The 22,262-nt window shown below is 55.5% G+C and overlaps 1 protein-coding gene across 2 annotated transcripts in view; it reads right to left on the bottom strand.

Annotated features, from left to right (window-relative positions):
- The window catches only part of NOS1 (nitric oxide synthase 1), a 49,165-nt gene that overhangs the window by 20,543 nt on the left and 6,360 nt on the right, over positions 1–22,262 (bottom strand). The window contains exons 2-13 of one of the 2 annotated variants that reach the window (XM_066199368.1): positions 18,737–18,869; positions 13,224–13,361; positions 12,642–12,787; positions 11,627–11,789; positions 10,158–10,249; positions 8,726–8,867; positions 7,287–7,426; positions 6,709–6,883; positions 5,850–5,951; positions 4,997–5,191; positions 3,542–3,627; positions 292–436 (exon numbers count right to left, since the gene is read on the bottom strand). In XM_066199368.1, coding sequence (XP_066055465.1) covers positions 292–436; positions 3,542–3,627; positions 4,997–5,191; positions 5,850–5,951; positions 6,709–6,883; positions 7,287–7,426; positions 8,726–8,867; positions 10,158–10,249; positions 11,627–11,789; positions 12,642–12,787; positions 13,224–13,361; positions 18,737–18,869 — 1,657 coding nt within the window. The remainder of the gene's footprint in view (positions 1–291; positions 437–3,541; positions 3,628–4,996; positions 5,192–5,849; positions 5,952–6,708; positions 6,884–7,286; positions 7,427–8,725; positions 8,868–10,157; positions 10,250–11,626; positions 11,790–12,641; positions 12,788–13,223; positions 13,362–18,736; positions 18,870–22,262) is intronic. The other variant, XM_066199369.1, reaches the window with a different exon arrangement.

The following is a 22,262-nucleotide window of genomic DNA, read 5'->3' as shown; positions in this document are numbered from 1 at the left end:
GTCCCTGGGGATGGGAACAGCACATCCCTGCTGAGATCTCGGCATGGGGAGGACGGGAACAGGAGCCTGGAGGGACACGGGCAGCCCTGGAGCTGCCACCTGAGGGGCCACAGGCAAACGGGCGCTGCAATGGCAGCAGGAAATCAGCTGGAAAAATCCCCGTGCAGGCTCCAACCCAGACCCACAGGGACACATCCTGAAGGGCCTGGGCAGCTGTTTTCCACCTATTTCCCTGGAGCCCCCAGGATTTCACACCCCTCCGCTGTCAGGAGCCGGGAGCTGGTACAATACCTTGGCATCGAAGGCGTGTTTGAAGATCTCGCACAGAGTTTTTGCATAGACCTGGGACTTGCCCGTCTCCGTGGCGTACAGGATGGTGGCCTTGACCCTCTTGGCCATGGCTTGGCCCATCAGCTTGGCTGAGAACTTCACAGCCCTGGGAAGCAGGAGTAAATCCCAGTCAGAGCTTAGTCCTTACCGGTGCCTCTAGCCCAGACCTTTTTGTTTCTTATTAAATGAATGGCCTTACAAAGCTGTAGCATCAAAGTTTTGGTTGTTATATGGCAAACAGGGAAGCCTTGGAAGAGCTCAGAACTTGTCAGGGAGGAAGAGGAGATGAGGGAGCTTGAAGAGAGCTCAAACACCTGAATGGGTTGAAGGAGCAAAATGCTAAACCAGGCACAGGGGTGGTATTTCTGCAGGGGCAGAGAAGCAGGAGAAGATTCAGGGGCAGCTAATGCCAAAGGAAAAGCTGGAACCAACCAGAGCTGGAGCTACAGGAGGAACAGCAGCTCCTCCATCCCTTAAATCCAACAGGGTTCTGGCCAGCCCTGCTGCCCACAGAGCTTGGGGACACTGAGGTCACACCGAGCTGTCCCAGTGCCTGTGATCTGCACTCTGGTGACACCGAGAGCTCCCCTGGGAGCGATGCCTTAATTTTTATCTTTCATGTATTTCAGGTTCTGTGCTGCCCAGGGGTGCAGCTCTGAGCTCACAGACAGTGTCACTCAGCTCTGCACACAGCAGGGACACAAAACAAATCCTTTTCCTGCTGGACACTAAGGACAACTCTCAGGCTCAAAAGCACAAACAAGGGTGGGCTGGAGGGAGGAACAAGGAGGATGGGACCTCACAACCTGCAGCTGGAGTTGGACAATTAAATCCCAAAATGCAGATGGACCAAAACTTATAAACATGTGAGACTTCATGATGGGTCAGCCATTTTGTGACCATTCCTAGTCCACCTTGGGTGCAGTCCTGTTCAGGCCCTGTCCTGCCCAAGGTGTATCCTATAAACCTTTCAATAAATCCCTACTTTATTCTCCAGCTCTGCCCAGTGTGATTCAGGTCAGCCTTCCCAAGGCATCAGGAGGAGCAGCCCTCCTGAAGCCGGGGGGTGACACATTGTCCTGGTTTAGGGCAAATTCGGGAGGAAACCTCCCGAATTAGGGATACAAACATCATAAAGTCACCCTAGGACACAGGGTGACTTTGCCAGGCTGTGCCCAGCTGGCAGTTTCCTGTGCCTGCAGCCATGACCAGGTGCTTTTCCTCCAGTTTTCCCCGCTGGCTCAGGGCAGAGGGGCCCTGGGATGTCACCAACCTTTCTCCAGTCCTGGCCCAGGTGATGCAGCACCAGGAATGCTGATTCCTTGTCTGTGGCATCAGCGGGAGCACCGTGATGGGGGACAGGCATGGTGGGTTTGTCGTTTTAGGGATGTTCATAATCACATCAACACTGTTTTTCCTACATGCCGAACATCTTTTTTTTCCAAGTGGACCACCAAGCCTTTAAATGGGGCCGCCAGAAAGGCAGAAACCCATCAGGTCTGGATTTAGGCCGATGTTGCAACAGAGAAAGGCAATTTTTGGGAGGCTGAAGGAGCACAAAGCATCTCTGTGGCCTCTGCAAGAGGAAGGGCTGCTTGATTCGCTTTGACAGCCCTTGCCCCAGGTTTGTGAGTTCAGCAGGACTCCCGCAGCCCCTCCAGATGGGCTGTGGGCAATGGAGGCTGCAGCTGCAATGGTCACACTGGGCTGGAGGAGCCCAGCTTCCCCCTGCCCCTCCTGCCCAGAAACACTCTGGTTTGGGGGAATCATTTAGGGAGGAAAAAAAGAGGAAAGAAGAGGTAGAAACTCCTCCAGGCTGGTTTATCCTGCCTGGCCCTGGCAGCAAATCTCCATGGCCTCAGGAGCATTGCTGTTTGCGGCTGCTTCACCCCCCTCGGTGAAGTTCTGCCCCTTGGTTACCCCGTGGTGGCACTGTCCCCTGTCCCCAGGGCAGGGAAGGGGCAGGCAGGGCAGGGACTGCAGGTCTGCAGGCTCAGATTTGGCCAGATTTTTCAGTCTGAGCAGGCACCAAATCATGCTCAAGGCTCTGGGCTCAGGCTGCCTCTTCTCCAGCTGATAAGCTCAGATCCAGACAGGATTAATGGCGAATTACAGAAACAATTCCTTTCCCTGCACCAGGAACAATGGAGATTTTGTTTTAAATTACCTGCCACGCTCACATTTCTATAAAACCATCCCTCAGTGGGGGCACACAGCAACGAAAGCGGTTTTTTTTCTGCAAACTCCATGAATCCTCCTGCTCTATCCCCAGCCCCAGCGTCAGCTGCAGGAGCACATTCCTCAGCTGCTGATCCTGTTTATGGATGCACCACGGGGAACAGCTCGCAGGAGGTGACAGCTGAAGAGTGGGAGCGAATTGATAGCAGGGATTCGGGGAAGCTGAAGCGTGGGGAGATGCTGTGACGAGCCAGGGCCACCTGGCAGCCTGGCCACCGTCACCAGGGCACACCCAGCCCTCTCCTGCCTTGGCCCAGGGCTCTGCTGCCACGGGACCAGCAGCTCCTCTCTGCCAATGGCCCACAGGGGAGGGATTTGGGCCAGAATCAGCCAAAGGGTCCAAACTGCGCCTCGTTCCTGCATCCCTGCTGCTGAGGAGCCTTGGCAGGGAAGAGGGACTGGGGTGGCCCCTTGCCAGGGGTCAACTGACCATGAAGTGCAAATCTCAGCTCAGCCCTGATCCATCTGCTGCCTGCAGGGAGATTCCTCATTCCCATCTCCCCCCTTCCTTCCAGAGCAGGTGTTTGGAGGGTTGGGCACACACTGGAGCAGGTTCTCCCCGAGTAGGGGAAAAGTCAATGGGAAAAGGAGGAATATGGACAGGAGTTTCATCTCCTTAGTGCCAGTACAGCCCTGAAGAGGGAGGGGGAATCTTCCTGCTCCAAGGAAGGGAAAACCAGGCAAAACACCCTCAAAAAGTGGGAAAGCCATCCCTGAGTGTTGAGACCTCCTAACTGGAGAATGAGCAGCTCGGGGGAACAAACAATGTCCAAGATCTGGTATTCACCTGGTCACACCCCTTTTGGTGGTCTAAGGGGGTGTTCAAAGGACTGCCTGTGTCCCCAGATGTCCCTCATGGCAGGTAAAGCCTTCAGGGGCCCAAAGCCCAGTGTGATGCACACACCCATGGGGTGCTCAAATCCAGGGGCAGCCCCAAACATTCCAGGCCTTTCCAGAGCCTGCTGGTACTTACTTTGCCAGCTTCTTAAAGCCAATGGCCCTCTTCTTGGTGGGGGTCCCATTGACCCCTTTCCAGACATGGGTGTTCCAGGGGTCCGGCTAGGAGAGGGAAAAGCAGGATCAGGTGGTGGGGAGTGCTCAGAGCTTGGAGAAATGCAGCCTCCACAGCACTGAGAGTTAAAGTCTTCCAGTCAGGAAAGGGAGGAGTAGCTGCTGCTCCACAGCTCTCCCTCTCCTCTCCATGTCCCTGATCCTTGGAGCCTCATGGAGCTTTTTTTATTTTTTGGGCAATGGAACATGCCCAGGAAAATTGCAATCTAATAAACCCTCCTGGCTTGTGAGAGCATCTGGCCAATTGCTCCGTCACCTCTTGAGAGGAGCGTTAATAGGCCACAGCCAAAAAGAAGCCAACGCCAGAAGGGGAGAGGTGATGGAAACAAATCCTTTCCCCTGTTCTGGCCACAGGGCTTTTTTCCCCCTAAGAGGCCCTTTGGGAAGGGGAGGCAGCTGAAGCCAGGAGCAAGCACACAGAAGCTCATTCCGTGCCCTTGCAGGCTGCAATCAGAGCCAGAAAGCATCGGGGTGCCTGGTGGGTTGGTTACAGGAGTGAACAGACTGCTCCTGCTCTCTGATTATTCCTTAAGGGCTCTTGACTAAAGGTCACATTGTGTGGAAAGCACCGGAGCAGGGATGGCTGGATAACGAGGGAGTGTTCGCTTAGGGGTTTTTCTTCATGGTCTGGAGTGTTAAATACCCCAGCAGCAGCATTTGATCCCCTGCTGGGTCTGCTGGGCCACAGCCCCGCTCCCACTCTTGGGTCACCAGGGTCCAGGAGCCATCCACTCAAACCTGCAGGCTGGAATGAGATCCAGGAGTGATCCACTCAAACCTGCAGGCTGGAATGGGATCCAGGAGCCATCCACTCAAACCTGCAGGCTGGAATGGGATCCAGGAGCCATCCACTCAAACCTGCAGGCTGGAATGGGATCCAGGAGTGATCCACTCAAACCTGCAGGCTGGAATGGGATCCAGGAGCCATCCACTCAAACCTGCAGGCTGGAATGGGATCCAGGAGTGATCCACTCAAACCTGCAGGCTGGAATGGGATCCAGGAGCCATCCACTCAAACCTGCAGGCTGGAATGGGATCCAGGAGCCATCCACTCAAACCTGCAGGCTGGAATGGGATCCAGGAGCCATCCACTCAAACCTGCAGGCTGGAATGGGATCCAGGAGTGATCCACTCAAACCTGCAGGCTGGAATTGGAGGGATACAGGAGCCTTCAGGCCACTTCCTCACCCACCCATCAGGCACTCCCAAAGGGGAGTAGCTCTGTGTGACTAAAAACTGGGAGCTCAGGTGTCCCACACTCCCACAAAGAGTCAACCCCCCACTATTACATTATGTGAGGGTCAAATATCCACTGGGCAGCTCGTGAGGGAGTTGGATGGTGCGGTGGGGACAGCACCTGGTACTCGAAGGAGGGCGTCAGGCGGTAGTTGAGCATCTCCTGGTGGAAGACGGGGGTGATGCTGCCCGACATGGGCGGCACGATCCAGACCCAGTCGGCGGGACAGCCCCCCCGGCAGCGGTACTCGTTCTCCATGTGCTTGATGAAGGACTCGGTGGCCGAGTGGTGATCCACGATGGTCACCTTGTCACTCTGTGCGGGGACAGGAGAGCAGAGCCAGCAGTCGGCAACGCGGCCCAGAGGGGAAAAAGCCAAAATTTAACGTTTGGAGCTGTTTGTCCCAACTATTCCCATGGTCTTTGGGGACGATCCAAGGTGGCTGGTCTTCCCAAGGGGGCTCTAAAGCTGCCCCAGTGCTCTGAGAGCAGATGTTCTATGGGAGCCCTGCTCTCCCTGTTAACTGTCCTGGGTCAAGCGAAGATGGGGTGGATGGGATGGAGCAGGCTCTGCTCAGAACCTTGGGAAGCTCTTCCGGCAGGGCGGCTCTGACACAGCTCTGGGAAGGGCTCTCACCCTTTGAAGCTGGATCACCAAGGACTGGTTTTGTTACTCAGCCTTTAAAGGCAGGCTGGGGGAGAGCCTGGGCCACTTCCTGCCTCATGGATAGGTCAGAAGGGCTGGATTTTTCCCCTGCTGGGATACTCCTTCTGGACCAGCAGGACTCAGCTGCTGATGGTGTTGTTTTACAACAGCCAGAGGGTGGGGATTATTAAATCCCACTGCAGCAGCCCAAATTCGGGAGGCACAGCCCAATTTCAGCTGTTGTCCTTGGGTGGATGTCTCCACACATGTCCCACCCAGTCCCTGTGTCCCTCCAGCCTGGCCCAGACGAAGCAGGGTCCCGAGGTACCTGGAAGCTGTAGAGCACAGCGATGTTGATCTCCACCAGGGCCTGGTCCTTCCACAGCGAGGATGTTTTCCTCATATCCAGGTTCATTTTCTTGGCCACTTGCTGCAACAACACATGGCAGGAGGGGAAGGACTTAATGGCCAGAAAAACAAGGTTTGGAGATGTCTCCTTGGGGAGAGGAACCCAGAGGAGAGGCCCAGGCTGGCACAAGGCACCCCCAGGGCAGGGAAGGGCTGATGTTGTGCCTTCCTCTGGGAAGGAATCCTGCCTTTTCTCTCCACGGCAGGAGCACACGGCCTTTCCTCCTCCCTGAGCAGAGGCAGGTGGCCAAATGCTGCTGAGAAGGCCACCAGGAGCAGCTGGACCCTCACACGGCTCCCACCCCTCTGGTTTTCAGGAGACTGGGGAGGGATGGAGCCCCTCTAAGTAACACAACATTCCTTGGAAGGTTCTGATGGATCCAGACCCCCTGCACGGGCACCTCCCCACGGCTTGGCTTCATCTCTCCCAGTGTGGATAGTCCCTGAGCCATAGGACCAGCTGGAAAGTCCCCAAGGGCACACACGTCCCTGGGGAACCACCAAGTGTCTCTGCACGCTTTCACACTTTAGCACTTGGCCTCAACTGAGCATGTGGCCAGGTGCCTGCTGATCCCTAAAATCCTTTGGGAAGCTCTGCAGGGATCACACTGGCCGTGTCAAACACCTGCTGGCCCCACAGGACACAGAGACCCTGCCAACCTCAGCCATGTGGCTCTGGGAGAAGGGATACCCTGTCCTCTCCCGCTCCAAGGAACACTCCCCCCGTGTCCTGCCTGCTCCCCAGTGACTGCCCAGGCGTCAGGAGCAGCAGGAATCACCTCCAGGATGTTGTAGCGGGAGTTGTCGCAGTAGTCGCGGACGCCGATCTCCGTGCCCATGTACCAGCCGCTGAAGGGGCACGCGGAGAACTCCAAGCCCCCGATCTCCAGGAGCATGTTGGAAACGGCTGGCAGCCCGTACCACTTCAGGCCCAGGTCCTTAAACCACTCAAACCTGCCGGGAAAAAAGGCAGGATTAGGCAACCAGGCAGGAATTCTCTGCCCAATGCATTCAGAGGGTGTGGGAGGTCACTTTGCCACCAGGGTGAAGGACTTGAAGCAGAACATTTCCATCAGTACTTCCCTTTAGGGCTGTTTATGGGGACAAGGTGATTATGGAGTGGTGTAAGCCCTGGGAGACTTCAAGGAAAAGGAAACTTCCCAGGAAAATCAATCTGGATATGGGAGAAAGCCCTGAGACATGGACACAATCTCCTTGCCAGGTCTGCCAACTTTACTGGAGGGAAGACCTGGGAAAGGGTCTTGGGTGAAGCCCCCAGGCCATGGCAGGGGTGGAACCAGAGGAGCTGAGTCCTGCTGATCCCCTCAGAGCAGTTTTGGGGCTGCCTGTGACTCACTTGGGGTGCCGGATGGGCACTTCCAGCACCAGCTCCGGCGGGATTTCGAAGAGTTCGGGGTCGTTGCCGTTGGCTTGGAGGAGCAGGGGCAGGATATCGAAGCGTCCGTACGGAGCCTTCCAGCCTTGCTGGATGCAGATCTGCAGGCGAAATAAAGACTGGGTTGATGTCCCAGAGGTCACCTGCTCTTCAGGCCCTGTGGGCATGGAATTGTGTGGTCCTGGGCACAGCTCCTGGCAGGATTTCTGCCCGTATGGTTGAGCAAAGAGAGCTACAAGAGGGAGTGGCCTGTCCCAGCCCACCCGCGGCCAAGTCAGGGGAATTTGGGATAAAAACTCCCCTGGAACAGATCCCCAGTGGGATCACGGCTTGTGCCTGTAATGGTGAAGGAGAAAATGGGCGAGAAAAGCAGAAAAGTGATAAAACCCAGCCTTTATTCCTGGGAAAAAGACAGGGGGTGACACAAACCAAACCTCCCCCTGCAGTGCTGCACTGGACAATCCCAACCTGCTTGACCCAGTGTTGGGGGTTAGATTTGTTTCTTTTTTACTCGTAGAATTTTTTCCCAGAAGTTGCTAGGAGACTAACTGCTGGGTACTTGTGGGTGCCTGACTAAAACAGAGAGGTGGCCAAAAGTCGGGAGAGGAGTATAGCACTGGGGGCTAAACTTCTGTCTCGGGGAGTTTCCCTCAGGAGGGGAAAGATAAAATGAGTTTTGGGAGCAGGTAAAGGATGGGGCTGGGGGCAGCTATGTTGTCTCTTGCTCTCGACATTGGAGAGAGGACAGACAGGCTGCTGCTTGCTGTGGGAGGAGTTCACTGTCACCACCAAGTCCCGTCCTGGGAAATTTTCCATCATTTGCTCGTATGCCCAGGAATTCTGAGCTCGCCACCTCCAGCTCTGTCCTGCCACCACCGCTTCATCAGCGCTGCTTTGAGGGGTTTTTTTTGGTACACTTTACCCCTGGACTGCCCTACCCTGCCGGGACATCCCTGCCATTCCAGCTACCACCGACGGAGCTTCTGATATGTCTCATCCACCAGCCCGGGATTTTCCACCGTTCTGGCTTGGTGCTCTCAGGGTCCTGCAGGGGCACTGAGATCAGACTGCTTTGTGAAACAAAGCCCCTCAAGGCCCTTGGTTCTGTTTATTATTAATGCTGTCGTTGTTGTTGTTTGTTTGCTTTGTTATACAAGTAAAGAACTAGTAAAGAACTAGTAAAGAACTAGTAAAGAACTGTTACTCCCATCCCCATATCTTTGCCTGAGAGCCCCTTAACTTTCAAAATTATAATAACTGGGGGGGTTGTGTTTGAATTCTCCCTTCCAAGGGAGGCCCTGCCCTCCTTAGCAGACACCAGCCTTTTCCAAACCAAGGCTCCCTGCCGGGGCTCTCAGAATTCCCGTGTGTCCCCGGCAGGGGAGGGGTGGGGCTGTCACCTCGGTGAGCTCCACGTTGGCGGGGTCTCCCAGGACGGAGCCGTCGGGCTGTTTGTAGCCGGCATAGCGGATCAGCTGCGCGTTCCAGATGCGGAAGTCGTGCTTGCTGTCTGTGCGCTGCGGGAAGATGGTGATGGCAGATCTGCAAGGGGGGAAAGGTGCCGGGTTAAGCCCTTTTCTGACCCAGAGATGGGGCTCCTGAGAGGCGTTTTAAAAGCTTTTATTCCATTTTCAGTCTCGCGTGGAGGGCGAGACGGTACAGGTGTTATCATTCACACCATCACAATCAGAAGGCAAACTATTTCCTAGTTGCAATACATTAGAAGTGTTTCTTGGCACATCAGCTTTCGCTGCTAATGCCTTAAAGCCAATTATCTAAAATTATCTCTCATGGGTCCTACTACAATGTTGGAATCCTAGAAACTTAGAGTTTAGGGTTTTAGTGTATAGTAATACATATGAGTCAAGATGGAGGATTATGCCTAAGTCCTTCTTCCTCTTCACCTTCTTCTTCCTTCTTCTTCATGGGTTTGGGTGGTTTTCTCTAATTGGGTGAAGAAAGTCCGCATTGCGGGCCTCGAGCGGTCATTATTGGGTCAGAAATATAAATAATATAGGTGTTACCTTGTTATTGGGTAATTACCTCTTCAATAGCCTTAGTAAGAGTCAGAAGCTCTCCATTTTACCTCATTTCCCTGGCTTGCTAGTTAAGCTCACGGCTCGTGAGCCTGTAAATACTGTAAATAGGTAAGATATAATAAACATTCCAAGTTTGAACTTGACGTCTTAGTTTCCTGAGTATTATTCACCCTGACCTTAGCGAGAAAAGAAGCCAAAACAGTGACACTACAATGCACATTTCATAGTTCTGTGTCTCCAAAGTATCCAGTCTTATTTGCAAGGCCATCCTTTGAAACTTGTTTCCAGTTCCATTTCTCTGTCAGCAGTATCTCTCCTATTCCATGGCATTTCTGGGTTTACAAAACAATTTCCCACAAAAGGCAGCTGGCGAATGGCCAGGAGCAGCAGGAGTGGGGAAATGCTGGAGGAAAAGGTGCTGCCACCACCTCTGGGTGTGCTCGAGCAAGTCCCAAGAGTTGTTACACCGGAGGAAGTCGCAGCTCTGGAATTCGGGGTGCTCCCAGCTCCTGGCTGCTAACGGGGGGGTTCAGACAGATCTGGAGAGCAGTGCGAGCTCTGTGCTGGATGCAGAATACAGGAAAGGGGAAATAACGGGAAAATCTTCCCTCTGAGGTCCCACAGGCAGCAAGAAGAGACTTGGAGCAGCAGGACTCCTCCACCCCAGATCAGGTCCCTCCAAGGCTCCCCAGGAGCTGCTGGCCGGGCAGTGGCCCAGACCAAACTCCAGCAGGGCCCAGAGCTGGGTCTCCACTCACCCAGAGACCCTCGCATTCACACCCCGGTGGCTCACCTGAGGTTGCCCTTGTTGGTGGCGTACTTGATGTGGTTGCAGATGTAATTGAACATCCCGTGGGCCGTGGTGCAGTCCCGGGCATCGAACACCTGGAACAGAGAAGCAGTTGTGGGGATGCTCCAGCTCCTAAGGCAGAGCCAGCAGAGGAAACACAGCACATGGAGAACTCCAGGCACCACCGTGGCTTCTCAGGGATCTAAAGCTCCACAATTATGTGTTCCCTGCCTTTGGAACACGTGGATATCTAATCCAGCTGCCCCTTTTGCTTTGGAGAGGTGACTCATCTGCTGCTCAGGCAAAAACCTCCTCGTTCCCGTGCTCCCGACCTGCTGCTGTTCCTGCCTTATCCCCCAACAATTGCAGATTCTGCTCTGCTTCTCCTGTAGATCAGCACTCAAAGCAGGAACAGGACAGGTGTCAGTAAGGTCTGAGGGACAGGGAATCATGGAATCATGGAATGGTTTGGGACTTTTAAAGAACATCTCATTCCACTCCCTGCAGGGACACCTTCCACTGTCCCAGGTTCCTCCAAGCCCCATCCAGCCTGGCCTCGGATGCTTCCAGGGACAGGGCATCCACGAAAGCATTGGGAAATCAGGAAGAGGGATCAGCAGAAGTGGCTGTGCCCATTCCCTGTGTGAAGCAGCCACAGGAGCTGCTCAGCAGCTCTGGATTTGTTCCAGGTTACAGGAGGAAAGGACATCTCTGTACCAAGGGATTCCCTAGGGATCACTGTTTCCCAATCCCGTTCCATGTTTCCCTTGCCAAAAGGGCACTGAGCCAAATCCTCTCCTGCTGGATCTCAGTGCTGAGGACAAACTTGTCCTGCTGCCTCTCTCCAGGCGGAGCAACAGGTTTGGAAGCAGCAGGGGAGATGTTGGAGCACGATCTGATTTTGGAAAATGTCCCCTGGAGCACCAGCTTCCATTTCAGACACAGCCACCTCATCTCCCATCCCACAGACACTGGTGAAGCTATTCCATCCATCTTTTCTGTCATTCCAGCAAATTAGAAAAACTGTCCTGATTTTGGAGTTGGAGGTGAACGGTGTTCAGCTCTATTACTTTTGTAGAGTTTATAAGCACTTTGAAACGATCATCAGCTTGTGGGCCAGTAAGCAACAGATGGTCAGAGCTGAAAACTCTATTCCTGAAATTTGTTTCCACCTTTTAAACCCTTCTCTCTACCTTCCCCATCAGTAAATATAGGAGGTATTAAATTCATCTCTATGTTACGCATTATCATGTATTACAGGGCTTGTAGGTTGTGTGGGACAGCTGGACACACGTGAGTCCAGCTCCAGCCGACACCCCAAAGCTGCTGAGGGGAGCTCTGTGTGCTGAGCACCTGCCCCTGGGCCTGTGCTGCGCTTCCCAAGTGCTGGAGAGCAGGATTTGCCTCTCCAGAACTCCAGCACAGCCTTGGGCAGGGATCTCCTGGATGGTCCTGGCGGGCTTGGTGCTCACCTGCAGCTTGGACCACTGGATCCTGCCCACGCAGCGCGCCGCGTTCCTCCAGGCGTGCTTGGCCCCGTAGATCAGCTCCGTGTCCCGCAGCTGGTAGGTGTCGGTGGCCTCAATCTCCTTGGTCACCTCCTCCAGCCTCTCCATGTGTGCCTTGGAGCCGGATCTGGGGAGGTTGGGAGGAGAGGGAGGGCAGGGTCAGGCAGAGGGCAGGGAATGCTGCTGCTCTCCACCTGGAATGCTTTGTTCCTACACACACACACAGAGGGATTGTGTGGATGGATGTCCCAGCTGCTGGATCACAGGCGAGCAAGGACCAGGGGGAGAGGGCAGTGACTTGTGCAGAGACACAACAAACACCAGGAATGAAACTCTACTCAAGAGGCAGCTGCTGGTGGAGCAGCAGAGTCTCCCCGTGCTGTGACTCGCACCTGTGGGAGATCAGATCATGGAATGGCCTGGGTTGGAATGGACCTTAAAGCTCATCCCATCCCATCACCCCCTGCCCTGGCCAGGGACACCTCCCACTATCCCAGGCTGCTCCAAGCCCCAGTGTCCAGCCTGGCCTTGGACACTGCCAGGGATCCAGGGGCAGCCACAGCTGCTCTGGGCACCCTGTGCCAGGGCCTGCCCACCCTCCCAGGGAACAATTCCTGCCCAATATCCCATCCATCCCCGCCCTCTGGCAGTGGGAAGCCATTCCCTGTGTCCTGTCCCTCCAAGCCCTTGCCTCAAGTCTCTCTCCATGTTTCTTTTTGCCTCCTTCAGGCACTGGAAGGCCACAATGAGGTCACACCAAAGCTTCTCTTCTCCGGGCCGAACATTCCCAACTCTCATCCCTTCCTCCCAGCAGAGCTGCTCCATCCCTCTGATCATCCTGGTGCCTCCTCTGGGCTGCCTCCAGCAGCTCCAGCTCCTTCCTGTGCTGGGCCCCAGCGCTGGAGGCAGTGGGTGACACATGTGACATCTCAGCACCAGCAGCAGCCTGGGGCTGTGGCCTCCTGCAGGCAGCACTCACCTCTTGATGGAGGAGTAGTACTGGTCAATGAAGTCCTTGGCCAGGAGCAGCACCTCCTCCTTGGTCCTGGTGTCCTCTGACTTGCGGATGTGGGGGCTGGGGGTCATCACGGAGCCCATGCAGATCTGCTCGGTGCACGCCGTGGCCTGAGGGGACAGCAGGGGACAGGAATGTTCTGGAGCCACCACGGCACTCCTGGGCACCTGAGCTGGGCTGGGGCAGCCAGTGACCACCTGCACAGAGTGTGGTGGTGTCTGACACACAGGGACACTCCCAGCTGCCTGGGGACACTGCGTGATGACACAGCCAGGCCACGTGCAGTCACCTCTTGTCCCTCCTGACCCAGACAGCAGAGAGATGGGATCTGCACCCCAGCTTGGCAGGAAGTCAAAGGCCTTTCCTTATTTATCCCAGATGATTTCCCTCTCTCTGCCTATTGCACCAGATTTGGAATTCAAACCCTACAGGAGACAAGACTGAATTCCTCCACTTCTGCATTCCTGGGTAAATCCATCCTGGAAACGGCGCTATCCACTCAACCATGCTCACCGGATTTTGGCCAGTCCTACTAACTCTACTCACCATGGCAGTCTTGAGGTGCAGGGTGTCGTGGAGCACGGAGCCCGTCTCCCAGTTCTTGATTTTCACAAAACGGGGGCATTTGGAAGGGCTCCCGTTGAGGGTGTTCTTGGTTGGGGACTGGCGCCCGGACGGCGGCGGCTGGAAAACAGGGAACACCCGGCACAAGGTCAGAACTCGTCACCAAAGCACAGGAAAAGGTCCCAACAACACAGGATCGTGCGTGGGTGGATGCCTGTGCCTAAATTCCGGGGGCGACACAGCCAGACAAGGTGTATTATCCCAGTATTCGGCATTATTTGGGATCCTACAACGGAGCAGCCAACTCACAATGGAATTAAGAAATCGTGTCTGGTTATGGGACAGCCAAACCTGTGGAAAATGAGTCAAAAACACAGGTGGAAGGGACTCGAAGAACATTGTGCTCAAGTTTCCCAGAGGAAGACTCTCCTCCAAAATCTGTGGGATGTTTCTTTCCAAGGAGCATCACCTGCTCAGTTTCTGCTGGTGCCAAGCTCTGCCTCGCTGGTCACACAGAACTAAGAGCTGAGCATCGACCTGAGCAAGCCAAAGGCTCAGCCCCTTTGATATTAACGCTGGAAAGGATTGTAGGAATGAGGATGGATAAATTATCCAAATGGGCGGGCTGCTGAGTCACGAGTAGTTGGATTTCTCCAGACTCAGCTCCCCGACACTCTGCCCTGGATGAGCACTCTGCACTCTGGATGAGCTGGGCTCAGCCGGCTCTCCTTGAGCTCTGTGCCAGCACACAGCTTGTGAGGAGCAGAACTGGTTCCAGGTGCTTCTTTTTGCCCATTTTCACAGATCAAACCACAATTTTCTGCTGTGGCCCTTACTCACTCCAAGCACTTAAAGCTTAAAGAGTCACCAGTGTCTCCAGTGGGGACAGGGGAGCTGCAGTGGCTCTGGGAAGCAGAGCTCTGTCTCCTGGGAATCAGATCTTACACCGGGATGTAATTCCATCACAGGAACCACGGCGCTGTTGCTGCAGCTCTCCAGGGAACATCTGAGAGCGTCCTGGCCAAAGCTGCTGGTGTTTGGCACCACTTCAAGGCTCTGCACAGCAGAGCCGGGCTTGGATTGGATCTGCCCCTTCCTGCAAGAATCCTGGGGCTGGCGTCCCTTTTGAACTGATCTGGTTTTCCTGAAGCTGACACTGCCTTCAGCAGAGTGTCACACTCCTTTCTGGGGGTCCCGGGCTCATGTCACCACTGCAGAGGGGCAGCAGCAGCACAAATTCAGCCTGAAGCCAAGAACCAGGCCGGGGGAAGCTGCTGGTTGAGGAAGGAAAGCAGCAGGAGCCACAGGGATGACAAAGCAGCCGAGGCTCCAGGTCTGACTCGTCCCCGCTTGGCCAGAGGATTGCTCTGCCTTTCCAAAGCTCGGAGAGATCAATGCCCGGCTGATTGCAAGGCTGATGCCTGGGCTGAGCAGACACCTTTGCATTGCCCTGCTGGCGCTGTTGGCCAGAGTTTTTGCTCAGTCCTTGTTTTTACTAGAATCTCCAGATGTTTTTTCCCCTTGAAAACAGGGATTTCAAGCAGCCTGAGGCTCACAGTGCAATGCCATGCTCTGAAAACATATCCTGGGAACAAGGGACAGAGGCTGGAGGGGAAGGCAGAGATTTACAGCCTCAATCCTCAGCAGGACCTTCTTTAGTCCTTGCAGTTTCCAAAAGCTGCTCCCCGCACCCCCTCAGGCTGTGCTGCCGTGGACCTCTGACATTCCTCATGTCACAAATCCCACGATTTTCCCAAGGAGCGTGTCAAAGTCTACCCCTTGAAGCCAAATGTCCACACACCACATCTCAGCCCCCCCTTTGCATGCTGCAGAAACCAAACAAAAAAAACCTCATGTAGAGCTCAAACCCACCAGTAAATTAAAAGGACTTCCTCGATGTAGTCCTGGAAAAACACTATTTTTAAGCTCATTTTTTTTCAATTTTGAGGAATCCAGCCTGAATCATGGCAGTGGCAGCTCCTGGTCATTTCCTCCCCTGCTTGTTTTACTCTTCCAAGAGAATGAAATAATTTCTTTAGTCACTGACAGGGTCCTGTGCTCCCTGACCCACCCTGAGGACCAAAGGGGACAATCTGCCACCTTCCCTCTGAGCCTGATTGCATCTCTGCGATGGGCAAAAGTGCTGAAAACAGCTCAGAAATGCAACCAAAACCAATCCTCACCTGCAGCTGCACCTGCCAGACAGAAACCGGGAGCACCAGGCGGGGAGTGTTGATTGTATCCAGCACTTTTTAATCGGAGTTCTGATCTCCTGACAAGGTCTGCTGCTAAAATACTCCTTGCTGGAGCAGGTATGGCCCCAAAACGTGCTGGGAATGCAGCTGGAGCAGTGCCCCCATCATTGGGGATGTTGGAAGTTTATCAGCCTGCAGATGTTCTGCCTCAAACCCCCTCAAAGCTGCTCCCTCTCCCATTTGTCTTCTCCCTGCAGGAACTGGGCAAGCAGGGATCTTGGAATCCCAGAGTCACTAAAGGTTGGGAAAGATCTCCAAGATGGTTGATCCCAGCCTTTGAATCATGGAATGGTTTGGGTTGAGACTTTTAAAGAGCATCTCATCTCACCCCCTGCCATCGGCAGAGACACTTCCCACCATCCCAGGTTGCTCCAAGTCTGGCCAGCGCCAAGCTGTCAGCTAGGGCAGAGCACTGAGTGTCATTCCTCGGACAGTTCCAGGGATTAACCCATTAATCTCTCCCAGTGCCTGACAACCCTTGAGGGAGAGGGCCGCGGAGCAGAGGGATGCAGAATCCTGGGATCCCAGCCAGGCTGGAACAGAGGTGTCAGCTCTGACAACCACATCCCGGAGCAGCTGTGGAGAGAGAACCCAGAGGAGCCCGGGAAGGAGCCGCGTGTGAGTTTGTGTGTGCGCCTTCCCTGCACGCTGAGACTGACGCCAAATATTCCCCGCCGCTCTGCCAGCGAAGGCTGCGTGAGATCTTTTCATGTTTTAATTAGGCAGCTGGGATATCGGTGACTCAGGAGAGGGACAAGCCGAGAGACAACTGCGGCAGCCGGGGCGCACACGCGTTACGCAAACAGCTTCCACCGAGAGCGTGCCAGCACTTTGCGGCTCCGGAGCTGTCTGCTCCCGCAGCAGGGGCACGCCCGGCCCTGGGGGCTCCTTGGGGACAGAATGACAGCGGACATCTCCCGTCCTGGGCTCTGCAGGTGCTCACCCTGCCATGGGACCGCTGGGCTGAGCCCCATCGGCTGTGCCAGGGCAGCAGCAGCAGCAGCAGCCGCCAAGTCGTGGATTTATCTCCGCGCTGACATTTCCTTCCAGACTGCATCAGCTCCGCTCGGCTCAGAGCGTGTCCTTTGCCTTCGTACAGCTGCAAATCACCCTCACAAGCTGCTCTGAGCGGCTTCCCCCGGGAGCTGCAGGGGCACAGCGCTCCCGGTTGCCCTCCAGCTGCTCACAAACCAGTCCCCGGGGGCTGAAACAGGAGCTGGCGCAGCCACGGCACCTCCAGGGTTGGGGCCAGGGGGATTGGGCTCCTGGGAAACAGGCGAAAAACGCGCGGCGGTTTTGTAAAAAATAACAGAGGGATGGGGATCGATGCCCAGCGGGGCTTTCAGCACCTTATTACGAGCCTCAGTGAGCATTCGCCACCTGGCCAAGTGAATCCACCCAATCCTGCTTCAAAAAACCAGGGAAAGTTCCCACTTGGCTTGACTTTCCCCTGTGTTAATAGTATTTATTGCTGCTTGAAAGAAGTTCAGCTGCCTTGACTGCACACAGCCCCGGGGAACGGCTGGGGGAAAAGCCACAGCGCTTCCAGAAAAGCAGGCGTAAGGATTCAGGGATAAGAAGGATAAAAAGAGAGCTGTGCATCCAGCGAAAAAAAAAAAATTAAAAAAAAAATAAAGAGTTTAATAGCGGCTTAAGACTGGCGGTTTTGGCAGCCCCAGCACAGGGAGAAATTAAGCTCTGCACACAGAAGGTTATAAAGTGCTTATAGTAACAGACACGGACACGCACGGGGCTTAGCAAAGGAGCAGGAACCCGGAGTCTCTGCAGAGCTGGGGCACAGGGAGAGCAGCACTGAGCTGTCCCTGGGCTCAGGATTCCTGCCACAGCGCCTTATCCATGTGCTGGATATTATCCATGGGCTGCCCAGGGCCACCCCGGGGGTGCTGCCCCTGCCCTGTGCCCGTCTGGGGTGGCACCACCCCGAGGTGGCCGTGCTGCTGGGACACCTGGCCAGTGTCCTGAGGGCAGGGAGGGTGGGAATGGATCCCAGCTGCACCTCAGCACCCAGCCAGGCTGGTGACAGCCCTGCAGCCTGGGCAGGGCCGTCCCAGTGCCCTGTGTGGGGCACAGAGGGGCTCGTGTGTCCCCCACACGTCCCTGACGCTGTAATGGGAACATCATTCCATGCAGGATTCCCAGGAGAAATGCAGCCAGCCCTGGGTCCCAGCACAGGAGGGACCTGGAGCTGCTGGAGCCAGCCCAGAGGAGGTCACAGAGATGCTCCCAGGGCTGGAGCCCCTCTGCTCTGGAGCCAGGCTGGGAGAGCTGGGGGTGCTCACCTGGAGAACAGAAGGCTCCAGGGAGAGCTCAGAGCCCCTGCCAGGGCCTAAAGGGGCTCCAGGAGAGCTGGAGAGGGACTGGGGACAAGGGCTGGAGGGACAGGACACAGGGAATGGCTTCCCACTGCCAGAGGGCAGGGATGGAGGGGATATTGGGCAGGAATTGTTCCCTGGGAGGGTGGGGAGGCCCTGGCACAGGGTGCCCAGAGCAGCTGTGGCTGCCCCTGGATCCCTGGCAGTGTCCAAGGTCAGGCTGGACACTGGGGCTTGGAGCAGCCTGGGATGGTGGAAGATGTCCCAGCCCAGGGCAGGGAGGTGATCTCCAGTCTGGTCCCCAGGTCCTGCCCTGGATAATCCCATCAGGGGAGACCCTTTTGCCCCAGCACTGGCAGAGCTCACACACGTCATGTTCACCCCGAGGTGATCTTGGTGGCCTGGCAGGGTCTGCCTGACGTCTCTGGCTTTGCTACAAACGTGGAGTTAATCTCCTTTTGGCAAGGAAGCCTGAGAATTTATGGCTGTGAAGTGTGAGGAGATGAAAAGGCACCGTGGAAGGCATTATCTGAAGTGCTCTATTGAATTACCATCAGATGAATCCAAAGGACTTTAATGATGCAGCCTGGCCTTGTGCCACCAGAAGGGATCACATTCCCCAGGGAGCCTCAGCGTCCTGGTCCCTGGCTGGGCTCCCATCCCACGTCAGCCCCTGGATGCAGAGCATCATTCTCCAGTGACCTCCATTCCCTGCCTGAACCACAGCAACTTCAGCTCCTGGCCCAAACAGGCTCTGGGATCCATCCCCTCCAGCTTCTGGGATCAAACACACCTCGTCCCTGCAGGTTCTTTGCGCTGTGAGAACCCACCAGGATGGGCCACATTCCCACAAATCCTAGGAATTTTGGTTTTCCCACCCAAAGCAGCCCCAGCCATGGCCTCTTACCTGCTCTGCTTCAGAGTAGGGGTTGTTCAGGACCACAGGGACGTTGCTCTTCCCCCACAGGTCCCCCGGGACACGATCGTTCTCCATCCGAGCTGGCAAAGCTTTCTGGGGGTTGTTCTCCCCTTCCCTGAAACTGAAGGGTTAAGGATCATTGGGGTCCCTGGGTGCTGGACCACAGCTCCTGCTCCAGCTGCTTCCCACAGGAGCCAACACTTGGCTGCTGCCCCGGGGGAAGGAAGGAAAGGCTGAGCCTGGGCCAAGGCCATGAATCAGCGAGGTGAGGACAACCCAAACACAACGGAAATTCCACCTCAGAGCCACGCCTGGGCCCTGTCCCCACACTGGCTCTGCAGCAGAGCCTCTCCACCCCAAAAAGCCGAGCTGGAACCCTGGGAAAACAAGCAGGGAGATGGGGAAAGGAGGCTGGAAAAGCTGGTGGCAGGAGTTTGCAGAGGAGCTCGGTGTTTATGAGCAGGGAAGACGAAAAAAGAACAAACCCAGAAGAAACAGGAGGCTCCCAGGAGCTCTGTCTCCTCTTCCTGACCTTTCCAGATGCTGGGAGTGGAAGCGATTTCAGTCAAGCAAACTGATGGATTTGCCCCTGGAACTGCTGGGGATGAGGGGAAGGCTGGGGACCGAGGACATCCCAGCGCTGGTGACACCGGAGTAACTCAGGTGTAAGTCAGGGGTAACTCAGGTGTAACTCACTGCACCACACACATCCCGGGCTGTGGGAGAGGCTCTGAAATGCCACCTGAGCAGCTGAATGCAAAAGCTCTGCCACGTGAGGCCTCGCCAAGGAAAAGGCAAACAGGATTTAGGGGATGTGACATTCAGACAGGCAGGAGGTGGCACCTGTGTCACCAGCCCTGCCGAGGGAAGGGGCTCCCTGCACTGGCTGAGCAGGGCCACGGGTCAGGATGGGCACAGACACCGAAGAAATGCCCTCTGGAATTGTTTTGCTCCTGCTGTCAGTCCTTAAAAGTCTTCCAGATGCCACTGAATCGATAATGAGAGTTCTCATTAGCGGTGGCAGGGCTCGGCCACTGACCGAAGCAGGACACTTGCACTCAAGGCATCAATCACACCAACAGGATGCTCTGGATTCAATTGCAGGCAGACAAATAAATACAAATAAATTCGGTTTCACAGTCCTTGAACTCCTTTAGCTTAAGGAAAAGACTTCATTTAAGGAGCACCTCCCTGTGCTTTTTCTGTCATTTTTCTGCTTTCACAGAGCCATGCTCAGCTGTCAAAACATTTCCCTGGGCTCTGGCCACCTTCCAAACGTTGGAAAGTGGCCACCTTGGTGCAAGTGAGGAGGCACAGGTGCCTAGGGGCCGTTTTTCCTGGGATTTCTGTGCCCCTCCAGGCTGTGAGAGCTGCTCCCCGGTGACCTGGCTGCTGGGAGGATGTGGAAGGGTTTTCGATCAGATGAAACACAAGAAACCCCGCCCGCAGCACCTCAGCCAAAGGCAACAGATCCCAATCTCCGCTGCAGGCGGTGGGGATCCACACAGACCCCCGGATCCACAGGGATCCCGGGGGCAGGGACACAACCCCGCTGTGCCCAACCCAAAGGGCAAGCTCAGGGTCTCCTGCCCAGCCTCCCTCCATCCCAGTAATCCCCAGCAGCAAGGCAGGGAATTAGCAGGATGAAGCTGCAGCCGATCTGGCTCTCCCCTCCCAGCCAGCCCCAGCTGTTAAATCTCCAGAGAACTCTCATTCCCAGGGCTGCACATCCCTGCCCTCCTGCCCTGATCCCACCGTGCCAGGGCACAAGGAGCCAGGTCAGCACGGGGCCACCGAGCTCCTGAAGTCACCTCCAGCAGCTGCCCAGCCCCAGCTGCTGCTCCTCACAGCTTTGGGCCCAAAATTGAGACAGAAGCACTGAATCCATCGGGAGAGACATCCTTTGGCTCTCCAGGAAGTTGGGACTTAGCACAGGGAACCCCCTGGAAATCCACGGGGCCCGCAGGAGAAGTTTGGGATTAGCCCGAGATCCCACAGGCACCTCCAGAAGGATGCTGGTACCTGCTGCTCCCACAGAAGGGTCTGCAGGGCCACTGCCAGCACGAGGGAAGCTTGGGGAGGGATCCATCCGTCAGCAGCAGCAGCTGGAGGCCTTGGAAATGTGGGATTGCATTGTGTGCACAGCAGCAGAGCCATAAACGTTGGCAGCTGGAGAAATCCCAGATGCCGAATTAAACTGGGCGTTAATTTGGGTGGTTTGGGGTTTACAGCTCCTGCTGGAATCGCTCGCATTCCTTGGCCTGGAGCAGCACCTCTCAGCGGGGTGTCCCATCCTGAGGGACAGGGACATCCAGGTGGGGATTACCTGGATTCTCCACAGCCCTGGCACGTCTGCAGGTGTGGCAGGAGCGGGATTGGCGCTGCTGTTCCCGACGGATTTATGGCTGCACGAGCAGTGAGGGGCTGGCCCCGCTGGAAAAAGCTCTGCTGGAAAAGCCCAGCCAAGCGTGGCTGTGACAAAGGCACCAGGGTGACCTGGGGGTGTTGCTGGTGCTGTGCCTGGCCAGGGGCTGCCCTGAGCCAGCACAGCCTCCCCCGGATGAGGCTGCCCAGAAGGATCCGGCTCTGTCTTTCTGGAGAGAGGCAGGGAGAGAAAAGGCCATTCAGAGCAGCCAGAGCCTCACCCCAGTCCGAGCACAGATGGGGGAATAAAAATAAAAACCCATCAATTGCTTCATTTTACAAAGATTTCCTGCCCCTTGCTTGTAAGGGCCTTGTTTGCGAGCTGGGACAGGAACAGGATTTTTGGGATGAGTTATTTTCCTCTCTTGCCGTGGCTGCTCCAGCCCCCAGAGGCACAGGGTGACCTGGCACATCCCTGTGAGGGTGTCACTCACAGCCACAACACCAAGCTCACCCCCTGGATAAGGTTTCCAAAAGGATTTTATCAACAGGAGAGCCCACAGGGCCATTCAGAGGGCACTGGGGAGGGCACAGCTCCCTCCAGGAGCCAGGCTGGACATCCCCAGGGATCTGCCTTGGGAGAGAGGAGCTGCCTCCTCTTCTTTGGAGAACTCCAGGCCAGGTTGGACAGGGCTTGGAGCAGCCTGGGATAGTGGGAGGTGTGCCTGCCCATGGCAGGGGTGGAACAGGATGAGCTTTAAGGTCTTTTCCAACCCAGACCATTCCATTTGATTTTTTCTATCCCCACTCCGATGTCTTTGGGAAACTGGAAGCAGTGCTGAAGATGGAGGCCACTGATTAGATGAACTCTCCCAAAAGCCAGATCCAGGATCCGGGCATCCCTCTCTGACCACTCCCAGATCCATTACACACTCTTAGCCAGATCTCTCAGATCCAGAGACCCAAACCCCTGTTTGAGAGGCTTCTTCCTGTTCTGAAAGCCAAATTTGAGACTTTAAAAAGGAAAGAGGAATCCTGCCCTCCCCCACTGGTGCCAGGCAGAGCCTGGGATGCTGCCTCCCCTTGGAAAGAGCATCTGGCTGCTTGGAGAAATGAGAGGCACCACTGTTTTCTTTTGACTAATTTGATG

This window comes from Chamaea fasciata, unplaced genomic scaffold, assembly GCF_029207755.1.
Source record: "Chamaea fasciata isolate MVZ Bird 193981 ecotype frontalis unplaced genomic scaffold, bChaFas1.0.hap1 SCAF_18, whole genome shotgun sequence".
Taxonomy (NCBI): domain Eukaryota; kingdom Metazoa; phylum Chordata; class Aves; order Passeriformes; family Sylviidae; genus Chamaea; species Chamaea fasciata.
This window is presented reverse-complemented; position numbering and strand designations above follow the sequence as displayed.